The sequence below is a fragment of the Perognathus longimembris genome, chromosome 1 (assembly GCF_023159225.1).
Source record: "Perognathus longimembris pacificus isolate PPM17 chromosome 1, ASM2315922v1, whole genome shotgun sequence".
In the NCBI taxonomy this organism is placed as follows: Eukaryota; Metazoa; Chordata; class Mammalia; order Rodentia; family Heteromyidae; genus Perognathus; species Perognathus longimembris.
This window is the reverse complement of record NC_063161.1, coordinates 131,679,576-131,693,247: the sequence shown is the minus strand read 5'-3', so window position 1 is coordinate 131,693,247 and position 13,672 is coordinate 131,679,576. Positions and strand designations below refer to the sequence as shown.

General features: G+C 40.9%; 1 protein-coding gene across 3 annotated transcripts in view; it reads left to right on the top strand.

Moving 5' to 3' along the window:
- Nucleotides 1-13,672, top strand: part of Pax5 (paired box 5) — a 179,405-nt gene that overhangs the window by 17,101 nt on the left and 148,632 nt on the right. For all 3 annotated transcript variants that reach the window (XM_048334597.1, XM_048334453.1, XM_048334514.1), the window contains 2 exons: nucleotides 1,723-1,920; nucleotides 10,356-10,420. In XM_048334597.1, the coding sequence (XP_048190554.1) occupies nucleotides 1,835-1,920; nucleotides 10,356-10,420 (151 nt within the window). In that variant the 5' untranslated portion in view covers nucleotides 1,723-1,834. The remainder of the gene's footprint in view (nucleotides 1-1,722; nucleotides 1,921-10,355; nucleotides 10,421-13,672) is intronic.

The following is a 13,672-nucleotide window of genomic DNA, read 5'->3' as shown; positions in this document are numbered from 1 at the left end:
ATAATTTGAAAAAGAGCTCTGTAAACTTTAGAGTGCTGTATCTAAATAATGAGTTGTTAGGTTATAGTAAAAATTGACTTTCTATTGGAAAATGAGCAGAACAATTGGAATTTTCAGGTCTTGGGTTGTGCCTGGATTTAGGCACTTTCCTAGTTTTCTAGCAAAAAAAAAAAAGAGATTTTCTTGGATTAAAAAAAAATCCTGTTGTGAGTAATAATTTCTTAGCAAATTACAGAAAATTGCTTTTAGCAGTCTTTTTAGAAAGAAGGGGGATAAGTTGAGTTTTGCCTTGAGGTCAGAATTTGTAAATGACTCACTCTTCTCAATGAAAAATAGAATTTTCACTTCCACATCACTGCTTCCAAATTATTTCTTCTCTTTTAGAATATTCACTCACTTGGCCTTAACCAGACTTACCCAAGCTGAGAATTTTAGCATCTTTATAAATGTTCCACCGTCATCTATAAATGTTTCCAGCCATCCAGACTCACCTCATTCCCTTACCTCTCAGAAACACATGTTAGGTTTACAAATTACAAATCATTGTAAAAAATGTCTTTTGGTTAAGAAAAATTCAACTGCATGATAATCTCCTTTGGAAGAGGGAATCAAGAATTCCTCTGTACATATTGAGAGAGACATCCAGTGACGGCTCAGATTCAGAGAGAGAATCAAGTCATTTTTTTCTTCCCTGAAATCATCTTTCATGCCACTCTTCTGCCTGGTCTCGGTTTTGCTGTAAAACCCTGACATCCTATTTGCGTTAACGAGGAAAAGCTGATAGCATGGAAATGTCCTTAGAAACAGCCATTTACCTCAGGGGAGGTCCCGGGAAGAGCTGCCGAGACTTGTGGTTGGTTTTTCTGATTGCTTGAGTTCTGACTTCCAACACATATTTCCTATTAATTCTGGAATCCAATACTCCTTTTAATTTTATACCATGGCTATTGTTTTTCTCTCCTGGAAAAATAAGATGCATTGTAAGGGGATGGTTTCATAAAAGATTCTAAGGATGAGAGAACTGATGACCCAAGGATCAAAGACACCTTTTGGGAGAAATTTTGGTTCAAGAGGCTTGGCCACAATCCAGGCTTGGCCACTTGATCCTGTGTCACCCCAAGGAAACCATTTAGCCTCTATAAATTGATTTTATACCATAGGAGTATCTATCTATTTATTTGTTAATTAATTTATTTATTCATTTTATGCAAAACAATTTATGTGCTTTTAGAACTGTTGCAGATCAAATGGAAAAAAAAGACTTGGACTTTTCTGTACATTGTGAAATGGTGGAGAAATATCAGACAATTTTGTTAATATAACACATCCTACTAGTGTAGTCCCACTAGCCAAGCATGCAATTTAAAATTTCTAGTAGCATATTAGAAAAGTAAAAAGAACATATAATCCCTGCACTTGTGAGGTAGAGGCAGGAAGATTTTAAGTTTGAGGCCAGCCTAGGAGGCCCTGTCTTAAAAAATAAAAAAAAAATAAAAAGAGGAAAGAAAAGTAAAAAGAAGCAAGTATAATTTTGTGTTTTATTTAACCAATATATTAAAGAATCTTTTGATGTACAACCAATATTAAAAGTATTAGTGAGATATTATTCATTGTTTTTTGTTGTGCTGTGTTTTAAAAATCTGAGTCAGACTAGCCATGTTTCAAATATTCATCCACTTTGCTGGTTCCTCATGGCTAAGCGTCTTTCTCCTTGGGTCCTAGGTATTATGAGACAGGAAGCATCAAGCCTGGGGTAATTGGAGGATCCAAACCAAAGGTCGCCACACCCAAAGTGGTAGAAAAAATTGCTGAGTATAAACGCCAAAATCCTACCATGTTTGCCTGGGAAATCAGGGACCGGCTGCTGGCAGAGCGAGTGTGTGACAATGACACGGTGCCCAGCGTCAGTTCAATCAACAGGTGAGGTTTGGTGCTTGTCACATGCAGGGGTGGGTGGATCTGGGTGGGATGGGGTCTTATAGGTTTGTTTTGTGTGTGCCTTCCTAGAAGATCTAGTCCCTTTCCTTTGTAAGGCACCTCAGGGGTTAGTGGACAAAAGGGATGATAATGGGACCTACTGGCTCCCTGCCACCTTTCTTCTGTTCTTTCCAAAGTGGGCAGGATTCCTTGGCCCAGAGAGAGGCCAGCAGGCCTATCTCCTGGTTGCTTGAGGGTTTTCGAGCCCAGAGTCATTCCCTTCACCATCTAGCTTTGCAAAGCACTTCGCAGTGAGTGGTCCTAATTAGGCCTTCACAAATGTTTCTGTTTTGCTGGTTGAAACTCAAGGTCTCAGCACTGGCCTATTTTAGAGGTGCCCAGAAAGAAAATCCCATCTTTTGTTTGGGGAGAGGCTGAACAGTGAGTGTAGGGAACAAAGCTGTCCATGTGAGTTGGGAGATTTGACTCCCTGTTCCAGCTCTGCCATCACCTTGATGCAGGATCTCCAGTCTTTGTTACTCTCTCTGGGGTGAGGTGCTCTAGTGATTCTGCTGTAAGTCTTCCATCTCTAAGGGAGAGGTCCAGATGCTAAGGGGCTATGGAGTAAGGACATTGATTTCTGCCAAAGCCCCCCCAATTTCTCCTATGGAGAGAAAACTGGAGAATTACCAGGGTGCCTGGCATAGTCTTCTTCCGAGAGCAACCACAACTTTCTCTCCTCTCTAGGCTAGTAGTCCGGTTATAGTTTTACAAACAAATTTCTGAGCAAAGAATGGTATAGTGGCCCATACCTGTAAGCTTAGTACTCACAAAGGCTGAGAGCATCATGAGTTTGAGGTCTGCCTGGCTTCTATGGCAAGAGTCTGTCTTAAAAACAAAACAGAAAAATAAACTTAAAATCAAAATAAATTCCGGTGGGAAGGTTGTTTACTGTAGATGTTACAGTCTTGACTCACAATTAAACCCATACTTGAGATAAACTTGCGAGAGGAGCATAAACAATTATTTTTAAAACACCCCCCCCCACACACACACACAGAGAGAGAGAGAGAGAGAGAGAGAGAGAGAGAGAGAGAGAGAGGCCAGTAGACTGAAGACTTGAACAGTTTGCATTTCTCCAAGGTCATAACCTGCAGTGATCAGGGCAAAACTTGTCTGGCACAAGTGATCCTACATTTCTGGAAAAAAATAGATTGTCAGACTGGGGTTCACACATTTTAATGCCTTATGTGGGGCTAGGCAGATAATGTAACCACAAAAGCAGGGTAGGCAGAAAACTTTAGGAAGTGGTAGTATCTGTGCTGAAATCAACAGCACAAGCCCTATTAAAGGCATAGCTGCTTCTCCGCTTCAGCTATGAAGGCTATCAGGAGTGGGGGACTATTATGGACCAGAACTTTTCATTTTTCAAGAGAAGCCAGAAACTAGATCCTGTGTGTATATGTGTGTTGTGTTTGTGTATATGAAATATCTGGTTTTTTAAGTGATGGCAACTAGTTTCAAGCACAATCCATTCACTCTGGTTTTGATCTTCCAAAATGCAAGGATGAAAACTGACTTGTGATGAGTATCTTTTCACATATGTGTCATGCCAAACCAGTAAGTTTGTGAACATCATGAAGTTTCCCTTCTTATAGCAAGGAACTACAATGGCATTATAAGATACACTTATTTAAGCCACATACTTGAAAGTATGTGGGTCAGAGAGAGTAGAGGCTCCAGACATGGCAAGGGCTGTGAAGTGGGGGAACTTGAATGAATGGTCCAGGAACATCAGGGATCAGTGGTTGCTTTGTGCCAGGAGCTATGCTGGTGGAGGTCCTGGTGCTAATTTCTGGGGCCTCAGGGGCCTCTGAGATGTCCCAAGTCATCTGAATGGCTGGCTGCTGGTGCTTCCAAACTGTCTTCATATCAGTGGTCTACAACAGCTCTCAAGACTGGACTGTATTGTGTGACAGGTATAGAAACTGAGGCCTAGATGTGAAGCACATTAGAAAGGTGTATTTGAGACAGATATAGAAGTTGAGCTGATGGAAAGAGGTGACCTGGTCTCCTTCCATCACTGTTCTGTGGGGGGACAGAACTGTGAGCCTATGAGAAGAGAGTCAGGGAGAAGTAACATACTCGTTCTTACTTCAGAGCCTCAAGGCTCTGAATTTGCTGCCTGTTTGCCAGAGCCTTCCGGTCTGCAGCCTTTTCCAGCGCTCCTTGCTCCTTGTCTCTTCCTTGGGCTCTTCACTGTATGACTCAGTGAGAGTTTAGTAAATGGAGGAAAATTCCTTGCTTATGCATCCCCTTTCTCTCACTGACAAGCTGAGCCCCACAGCATTATTATTATTTTCCATAGGAAAGCAAAGCCCCAGTTGCAATGAAATAGATATAGCTTCTAAGCCAGGCACCAGTGGCTCATGCCTGTAATCCTCAGATTTAAGGATCATGGTTCAAAACCAGCCTGGGCAAGAAAGTTGGTGAGACTCTTATCTTCAGTTAATCACCAGAAAATCAGAAGTGGTACTGTGGCTCAAAGGAGCTGAAGGGCTCAGGGACAGCACCTAGGCCCAGAGTTCAAGCCCCATGACAGAACAAAAAAAAACAAAAACAAATAGATACAGCTTCTAAATGCCGGCCTGTAACTGTTACCAAGTAAGAGAATGAGCTCCCGTTTCTCCAACTTCCAATAACTAGGTAGCTGCACTGATAGCTATTCTGTGTGGCCACAGGATCCTGTCCACTATCCTTCTCCAGCCTGTGCTTGTCTTTTATCTGCCTGGGGAAATATGCTAATGTGGAGTTAAGCAACATGGAATCTGTTGGGCTTGTATGAAATTTCCTGGGACACAACCAACTTATTCATCTGACTTCTTAAGGATCAGGATACGTTGAGATGCTGTACAACCTATTCGAAGGAATTCAGCTTGGGTGTCAGTCAGAGGTAACTGTCCCAGAGCTGCCCCAAATGGTGGGTGGAATGGTGGTGGTGGGATCTTTCTCCTCTTCCCCTTCAACATACTGAGGTTTGAACTTAGGCTTTGCTCTTGCTAGGCTTGCACAATGCTTCTGAACCTCCAATGCTTTTCTTATCAGTTATTTTTAGGATAGGGTCTCCACGTATGTGTTTGAGCTGTGATCTTGTCTCACTAGAATCACAGGTCTACGCCAGTTGACAAGCTTCCTGATTTCCCTTGAGAGAGTCAGAATCTTGCAGCTTTTTCTGCCTTGAACTGAAGTGTGAGCCACCAGCACCTGGCTGGGTCTTCAGTTTGTAAACCCATTGCCAAGTAGTGGGGAGGCAAAGTGGTATTCCCCGCTTGGAGTGGGGTTTACAACTCTGTTCTTCAACAGTTCGTTGATGTCCATGTGAGAATATGGGGGTAACATTGCTGGGTATTCTGGTTTTCTAAGACAAACTCACTAGTTTACCTATCAGCAATCACCTAATAATATAAACTGTACAGGTGTTGGAGGTAGGTTGGTGCTGACAGTTTGTTAATTCTGCTTTTTTTGTTTGTTTGTTTTGTTTATTTTACCAGTCCTGGGCCTTGAATTCAGGGCCTGAGCACTGTCCCTGGCTTCTTTTTGCTCAAGGCTAGCACTCTACAACTTGAGCCACAGTGCCACTTCCAGCTTTTTCTATATATGTGGTGCTGAGGAATCGAACCCCGGGCTTCATGTATACGAGGCGAGCACTTTACGTAGACCATATCCTTAGCCCCTGTTAATTCTGCTTTAATCCTATCGTTGGCAGTCAGCCTTCTGAGATGGCTTAGTCACTTCTGTCTTCCCCATGCTAGTTGCAGGCTTGAGGGCTTCCAGGAGCCCCTCCCAGATTAATTCCAGATATTTGGATTTTCAGCCCAGACTAGGTGGCAGTTTTATAACACACCATTGGTTTTGGTGTTTGTTTTACGCTGACTCCATCTTTTTTAAGAGACTATGATTTTCTTTCTCTTTTATAGTTGTTTTCTGAAGAATTGGTGGCGTAGAGAGGTGAGGAGATCCAGCTTTTCAAAGGAAGGGGAATTATGTTAAAAGTTGAATCTTTAAATGCTTATAATATAAAATCCCTTGTAGTTTAACCCTACAATCCTAAATAAATTTTGAATACAAATAGGCTTTATGCTTCATAAAGGATCACTTCCATTGAATGTGATTCAAAGAAAAATACTCAGGCATGGAAGCTAGGAGTTTGGTCTGATTTGCTGTGTGAACCTGGGCATGTCATTTGAGCACTTTGGGGCTTTCGTTTCTGCATTGTATTTGATTGCTTAGCTCACTTTTTTTTTATTTTTTTGTTGAACCAGAGGATATTCATTATGGTATCGATAGCCATGCTTGAACTCAGCAATATAAGCATGGGCTCTGTGTATGTGTTTGTATGTATGAGTGTGTGCACGTGTGTTGCTAAGAATTAAACCCATTGTGCTAATTAAAAAAAACACACAACCCCATTGCCCTGAGCATGCTATTCAATTGCTCTACCACTCATGTTTTTCAGTTTTGATTGCCAATTAGTCCCAATAGTCTCTAGCAAAGGATTTGAGTTTGTTCCTGTGTGTGTGCGCTCATACACGAGCTCACATTAGAGCTTGTCCCCTAGTTTTTTTGCTCAAGGTTAGCAGTCTACAAATTAAACTATAGCTCTACTTCCAACTTTTTGGTGGTTAATTGGAGGTAAGAGTTTTACAAACTTTCCTGCCTGAGCTCACTTTGAACCTTAATCCTCAGATTTCAATTCTGCCTAGGATTACAGAAGTGAGCCACTGACCTGACCTGAGTATGCACTTATTGATTGGATAAGACTTGAAGACCCTTGGTCATTGTTTTTTTTTTTTTTTTTTTGGCAAGTCCTGGGGCTTGAACTCAGGGCCTGGGCACTATCCCCAGGCTTCTCTGTGTTCAAGGCTAGCAGGATACCACTTGAACTACAGCACCACTTCTGGTCTTTTCTGTTAACATGGTACCGAGGAATCTAACCTCATGCATGCTAGGCAAACACTCTACCACTAAACCACATTCCTAGCCTCAGTTGGTCATTGTTTTATTATTTAGTTTTTAGAATTGATATAAGTCAATTACAACCTTGTTCTTTCCCCAGTACTATTTCTTCTCACTGGAAAATTATGCACTTTTGTTTTAATCCGGGGCTGCTGCAATCAGATGGGCAAAACTACTTACCCTGGAGGCAGCTTTGGAAGGTTTCTTGTATTTATTTGTAGAATTCTCATAAAGCACCATTGTAGCCTTAAAATAGGGGAAGAAGGTAGCTATGTTCCTGACCCAAGATGCTGTTTCATTTGTTTATTTTGAGGCAGAATCTCACTATGCCTCTGTGTAGCCCAGGCTGGCTACAAACTCTCCATCTTCCTGCCTCCACCTCTCAAGTGTAGGATTATAGGCATGGGCGACTCCCAAGTGCTTTTTAGGGCAAATATGAAATATCTAGATGTTTTAAGGTTGAAGCTTGTCATTAAGTTTCATAAAGACACCACTGAGAGCAATAACACCAAATATTCATTGAATATTTCCTATGAAACAACTACTTCTGACTAGTTAACAAATTCAATCTTAATATTAATTCTATTAGGAAGGAATGATTCTTAGTCCCATTTTCAGATGCAGAAACAGAAATAGAGAAGATCATTGTAGTTGACAGATTGCAGGGCTGGGGTTCAAATTCCAGTAGTTTGGTTCTGGGGCCTGTATAACAGCTATGTGTTGAGTTACAACTGACAATGCTTTACCAGTGATTTGTAAATATTTTAAAGCAAGAATTAGGAGACTATAATTTGCTTTTTGAAAATCTTTGAATTATCCAGGCACCAGTGGCTCATGCCTGTAATCTTAGCTACTCAAGAGGCTGAGATCTAAGGATCATGGTTCAAAGCCAACCCAGGCAGGAAAGTCCGTGAGACTCTTAGCTCCCATTAGCCACCAGAAAACCAGAAGTGGTGCTGTGGATCAAGTGGTAGAGTGCTAGCCTTGAGCAAAGAGGAAATAGTGCCCAGGCCCAGAGTTCAAGTCCCTTGACTGAACTAAAAAAAATATTTGAATTAATTTATTTTTGTTGGTGTATGTTAATTATACATCATGAAGGGTTTCATCATAACATGCTGTGTACAAGTTTTGTTTTTTAGAAGTTAGGACTTTCTGTTGGAGTTCCGTGGGAAATTGTTGTGGTATATGTTATCCTATATTTAATATGTTTATACTTGTGCATCCACATATTCACTTACCTCATGCCATCTTCCTAAACACGTGTACATAGAAAGCATGGCATGTACGAATATAGAAAAATTAGATTCTACACCAACTTAATTTCAGATGTTTAAAAGGCTGGCCTCGCTCCCAGGTCTTATTCCAATACATTCCTGTTTGCTTAGTTAGATAAGTGCTTTGAACATTGGAGAAAACAAACAAACCCACATTCTGAATATATTCCAGGCAGCATGTAAGCTGACTCATCAGAAAAGGGTAAAAGGCTGCACTCCAGGAACCTGTGCTTAAAACACTCAGGGAGAACTGGGCAAGTCCCTTCCAGGATATCAGTGGAAAACCACCCAAGGTCCTGGCTGCCTAGTGCCAAGCTGTAAGGTTAGCATGGAAAAGATGACTGTCCAGAGGGTTAAGGGGAGGTAACTGCTCTTTATGTCCTTCTGATTCATTTGCACAAGCTAGAGAACCAGTGCAGCCTTGAAATGAACTTCTAGAAATAAAGGTCTGTCCTGTGGAAAATAATTGTTTTTCTTTCCAAAGAGCAGGATAAAAACTGATATATGGCTTAATTCTGACTTTGGTATAGAAAAACTATAGATATTTCTAAATGTGCACAGGAATGTTGGCATGATAATTTGCAAAAAATGATCTTAGATATCATTTTTGGTGGGGATTGAACTCAGGGCTTTGCTAGGTAAGTGCTGTACTGGTTAGCTACACCTTTAGACCTTTTGTTTTCGTTTGTTTTTCAAATGGGGTCTCAAGTTAATTTTTCCCAGGCTGGCTCAAATTACAATTCTCCTGTCTTCTTGTCCCAAGAAGCTAGTGATATTCAACCTCCTTACAAGCATATACAATGACATCCAGCCTAAATAGAGTCTTTATACTTCTCCATGTTGTCTAAATAGTCTACAGTGAGCACATACTATTATTTTCATAATGAAACAGAATTTCAAACAAATACTTTTTAGAAAGGTAATCTTTTAAGGCTGGTATTGAGCTTTTCCAAACATCTTATAACCCACCTTCTTCCAAATTCCAGGAAAGGAACTTCTAGGTAGATCCCAGAGGGGCTTTGGGCTTTGTTCTGATCTGTTCGCAAAGATGTGCTGGCTTGTGGTCTCCTGAGGGCTCCAGGTGTTGTTCCAACTGAAAGTTTACAATGGAGACTCCCTAGAGTCCACGTTTTCACAGAGCAACAGAGCTGCTGCCGCCAAAGGGAATATGCTACTTTCATTTCTTTAGTACATTGGGCTTTTCTGTAAAATTTTTATTTTTATTTGAAAAATTAATAATTTAAAATGAGTAAAGAATGATCTGTGATGAAAGTGAACTATACAGCTCATGGGTGGAGATGGGCTGGAGGAACTGGGAAAGAGTGAGGGAAGGTAAGACAGTGTACAAAAGGAAATGTGCTCATTACCTGACTCATATAATTGCAATCCTTCTGCATATCACTTTTATAATAACAATAAAGTAAGTAATAATTAAAAAAGAAGCATGGTCTGTTCCAACCCCTTCAACATAGTGGGACCCACAATGGAATGAACTTGCCCAAAATTACCATCAAGTTCATTCATATTGGAGTAAGGTCTATGGAAAAGTAGGCCTGGATACTCCTGGCTCCCAGCTGTGTGAGTCCTTTCTAAGTGGTTTTGTACGAGGTGGGCTTCCTATAAGCCAAACCAAGCTAAGTGCTATTTATTAGCAGCTCTTTAGCACTATTTAGTTTCGGAGCAAAGTATATATTAACTCCTTGGTGATTTTGCAGGTGATAGGGGCTTGCTTATATCTCTCTAGGGCATTAAAACAGCATGTAAGAGCTGCCAGGGCACAGTTCCTTCATCCCATAGTTGAGAAGCTGAGCTCTGGGGAAGGGGAGGAACTCCCTCAAGTTACTCATTTAGTTCATTATAGAGCAGGAACTATATTGCGATGGGAATGCTGGGGTATAACATTAGCACATTATTCCCTTTCTTCAGAAGAGGCACTGGGGGTCCAGAGAGGGGTGCAAAGTGACCCAGAGACATCCAGGAAGAGAATTCTTCTTTTGCTCTCCTAACTCCTTTTTACCTCTCCCCACCATCTCTGCCCCATGCTCTAGTTTGGGTATGGGTTTTGTGGTCATCTCTGTATAGCTGGTTGAAGTCTTTTTCCTTCCTGATGTGTAAATAGTCATTTGTTGTTTTCCCAACTGCTCACAGGATCATCCGGACAAAAGTACAGCAGCCCCCCAACCAACCGGTCCCAGCTTCCAGTCACAGCATAGGTAAGAACTTAAATTTTTTTTTGAAAATCTAATGGGCTCCAAATATTCTAAAGAGAACTTTTAATCATTCTTATGGACAGATAATTCTGCATAAAACACTTCGGCACACGTACTAATGCGCCTTCTTTGTCATTCTCCAAGGGCTGAACCTGGTAAATGAATTTTATAAATACTGCTAAAAGGTTTTGAATTTTACTGATTATTATGATAAATAGCTTTCACCATGAGACAGAAAATTGAAATCTAAGCCAAAAAAATCCACTAATGGGGGTCTATAGAATGTCAGATAATTAAAGTAATAAATCAAGAAAGGGATACTTATTCATAACATTTTCTGCATCATTAGTCAGTAAGTAGTTTTGAATGTGTTTTTTTTCTTCTATCAACCAGCCCTTCTACAATTCTTTGTGCACTTGCAGTCTTGAGTGAAGATGTGACAAACTTCCCAAACTTTCTTTCTCTATTTTTCTTGCTTCCATCTCATGTGCTCTGAACTGTCTGGGCTTACCAATGGGGTTGCTGCCACTCAGATGAAGTTCAAGAGTGACCTGACATCCTATTTCCCACCATGCAAGGGTTCAGACATTTTCCTTATCTTTTCTTCAAAGATGAGTTGAAATGTGTCAGTCTAAGGGACATCACTTCTCCACTTGGAATGAGGAAAACACCTGTGGCTAGGGAAAGGTTAGTTTACTGTAAGAAAGTGGGGAATCATTGAGCAAACCTCTGACAGTTCTAGCTGCCACGGTGCCTGTGAATTTTATATAATCACACCTCTATTCCTTCATCACGGGTACTCTTCTTTGATTGAAAACTTGAACTTCCCATGGTGATAGGGAACTGGCAGAGGCTGGACTTAAAGACTCAATTCTGTATTAACCCTCCTAGTGAGTGAACTGTGATAGTCCCTTACTTCTCTGAGCCCCAGTTTCCTTATTGATGTGATGGATAGAGGGATGCAGACCAGGTGCCCTATGAGATTTCTGAGTCCCCAAGTTTGCCTCCCTGGGAAAGGTAAGACAACTCCTGTCTGCTACGAGGAAATCCTTCATTTAGTAATGCATTCAGAAACAATTTGCTATGGCCCTACTATTCAGACTGTGGTGCTGAAGACAAATGGTACAAGTGAGGTGGGATAAAATCGTTATCCTCTAGGGTTTCTCAGTCCGATGGGGGAACGCAATAAAGAGAAGTTGGAAAAACACTGAGATGGAAGCCCAAAAAGAAGATCTGGGCATTGAGAGTGCAAAGGGCAGGGAATGGTCCCTCTGTCGGGCTGTCCTGAAAGGGCTGAGGAGGGCTTCCTGGGGAGGTTTGCTGCTGAGATTTCACTTGTGGCTCTGTGTCAGGTCACATACTATGAAAATCTAACTAGTAGTGCCTGATAATATTCTTTCAACAACTCTGGAGGAATAATTCCACTGTAGATCTGCAGGATGGATTGTTTTCTCCCAGAATTTTTTTTTTATTAAAAGTGTATCTCACTTCTAGTTTACAAACTTATTGAACAGCAAGAAAATGAAAACTTGTAGACTAAATAACTAGCCCAAGGTCATGATGCCCAGAAGTAGTGAATTGAGCCTGGATCTTTCTGAGTCTAAGACAATCATAAAAATATCTACCTAAGTATCAACGGCTTTGCCAGTGACATGGTGAGAGCCTGGTTTATGTGTGGTTATTGTTTAAAGGACCAAGTAGTCTTCTTTCTTCCTCTGTTCTTTGTACCTTAATGCACAGAAAAGGCCATGAGATTTGCATAAATCTATTTTGAGTAGATTTTTTTTCTTGGTGAAGGAAAAGAGAAGTTAACGACTTTTTACTTCTGTGTCTCTTAAAGATGATCTAAAATCAAACTCAAATCTAAGAAGAAAGTAATTATGCACTCTAGACCTATAGAAAGGAGAAGCTGGATTGACTCCAAGAAAAGTAACAAACAGCTTCTCCTACTGTCATCCATACTTAAGACGTTTCTTATACTTCAGAGTCAAAGTGTCTCTTCTGGCCCTCAACTAGAAAGAACAAGGAGACGTATCTGAGATTACCCTGTAGGTTTTAACCAGGAATGAACTTCCACAGCCTAGAAGTGGAAATCCAGTTGTACAGCTGGAGAAGACATTGTGAGGACTGTTCTCTTCCTTGGTTTCCAGGCTAAAAGTCAGTGTAAAATGTGCATAAAAATCTCCCTTTCCCCATTTCCCATCCCTTGCGACTTAAGAGACCTGGCCCCTGTCACAATGTATCATCTACTTCAGGGCAGGGGAAATGTGGTCTTTAAGTGACTAAATGAGGCTGAGTATAGCTTATCAGTTAGATTACTTTGAATCTCTTCACTTTGTGGAGCCTCACTTTCCTCATATGATAAAAAGATAATATAGCACTCTGGGCTGTTGAAATTAAGCCAGAAACACAGTGTTAATGTGAAGTGTTTTATTGTTCTTCTTCTTTTTTTTTTTTCCCCCAGTCCTGGGGCTTGGACTTGGGGCCTGAGCACTGACTGTCCTTGGCTTCTTTTTGCTCAAGGTTAGCACTCTACCACTTGAGCCACAGTGCCACTTCTGGCTGTTTTCTATATATGTGGTACTGGAGAATTGAACCCAGGGCTTCATGTATACAAAGCAAGCACTCTTGCTACTAGGCCATATTCCCAGCCCCTGTTCTTCATTATTTTAGTGAGGAGAAAATTAGTTGTAGGGGTAAAGACAATCTCTGGTGTCCAATCACCATTCTGCCTCCTATTAGCTATATGATGTTGGACATGTCCTTTGACTTCTCTGAGCCTTGGTTCTCTTTCCAATGTGATAATTGCATTACCCAGCTTATAAGATTGTTCTCAGAATTAAATGAAATCATGCCTGCATGTCTGCTATAAAGAGTTCTGAGGAAATGTTAATCATTATTCTCATAATTAATATTAAAAATAAATTCCAAATAAAATGAGAAGAGATAGCACAGAACTAAAAGGGAACCCTGCCTGTGTGAGTGTGGGAGGGTATTTATGTCTGAATGGTTTGTATATAAGCTAGGTGTGAACATACTTGGAGAGTGTGTCAGGCATAGTGGTGTATATCTGCAATCCCAGCCATTCAGGTGTTGAAAGTAAGAGGATCAGGTTGGGGAGGCAGCTCTGGGCAAATGCTTGAAACCCTAAGTGAAAAATAAACTAGAAACTAGCAAGGTGGGGTATGGCTGGAGTGGTAGAGCATTTACCTAATAAATGTGAGGTCCTGAGTTCAAATCCCAGTACACTAAACC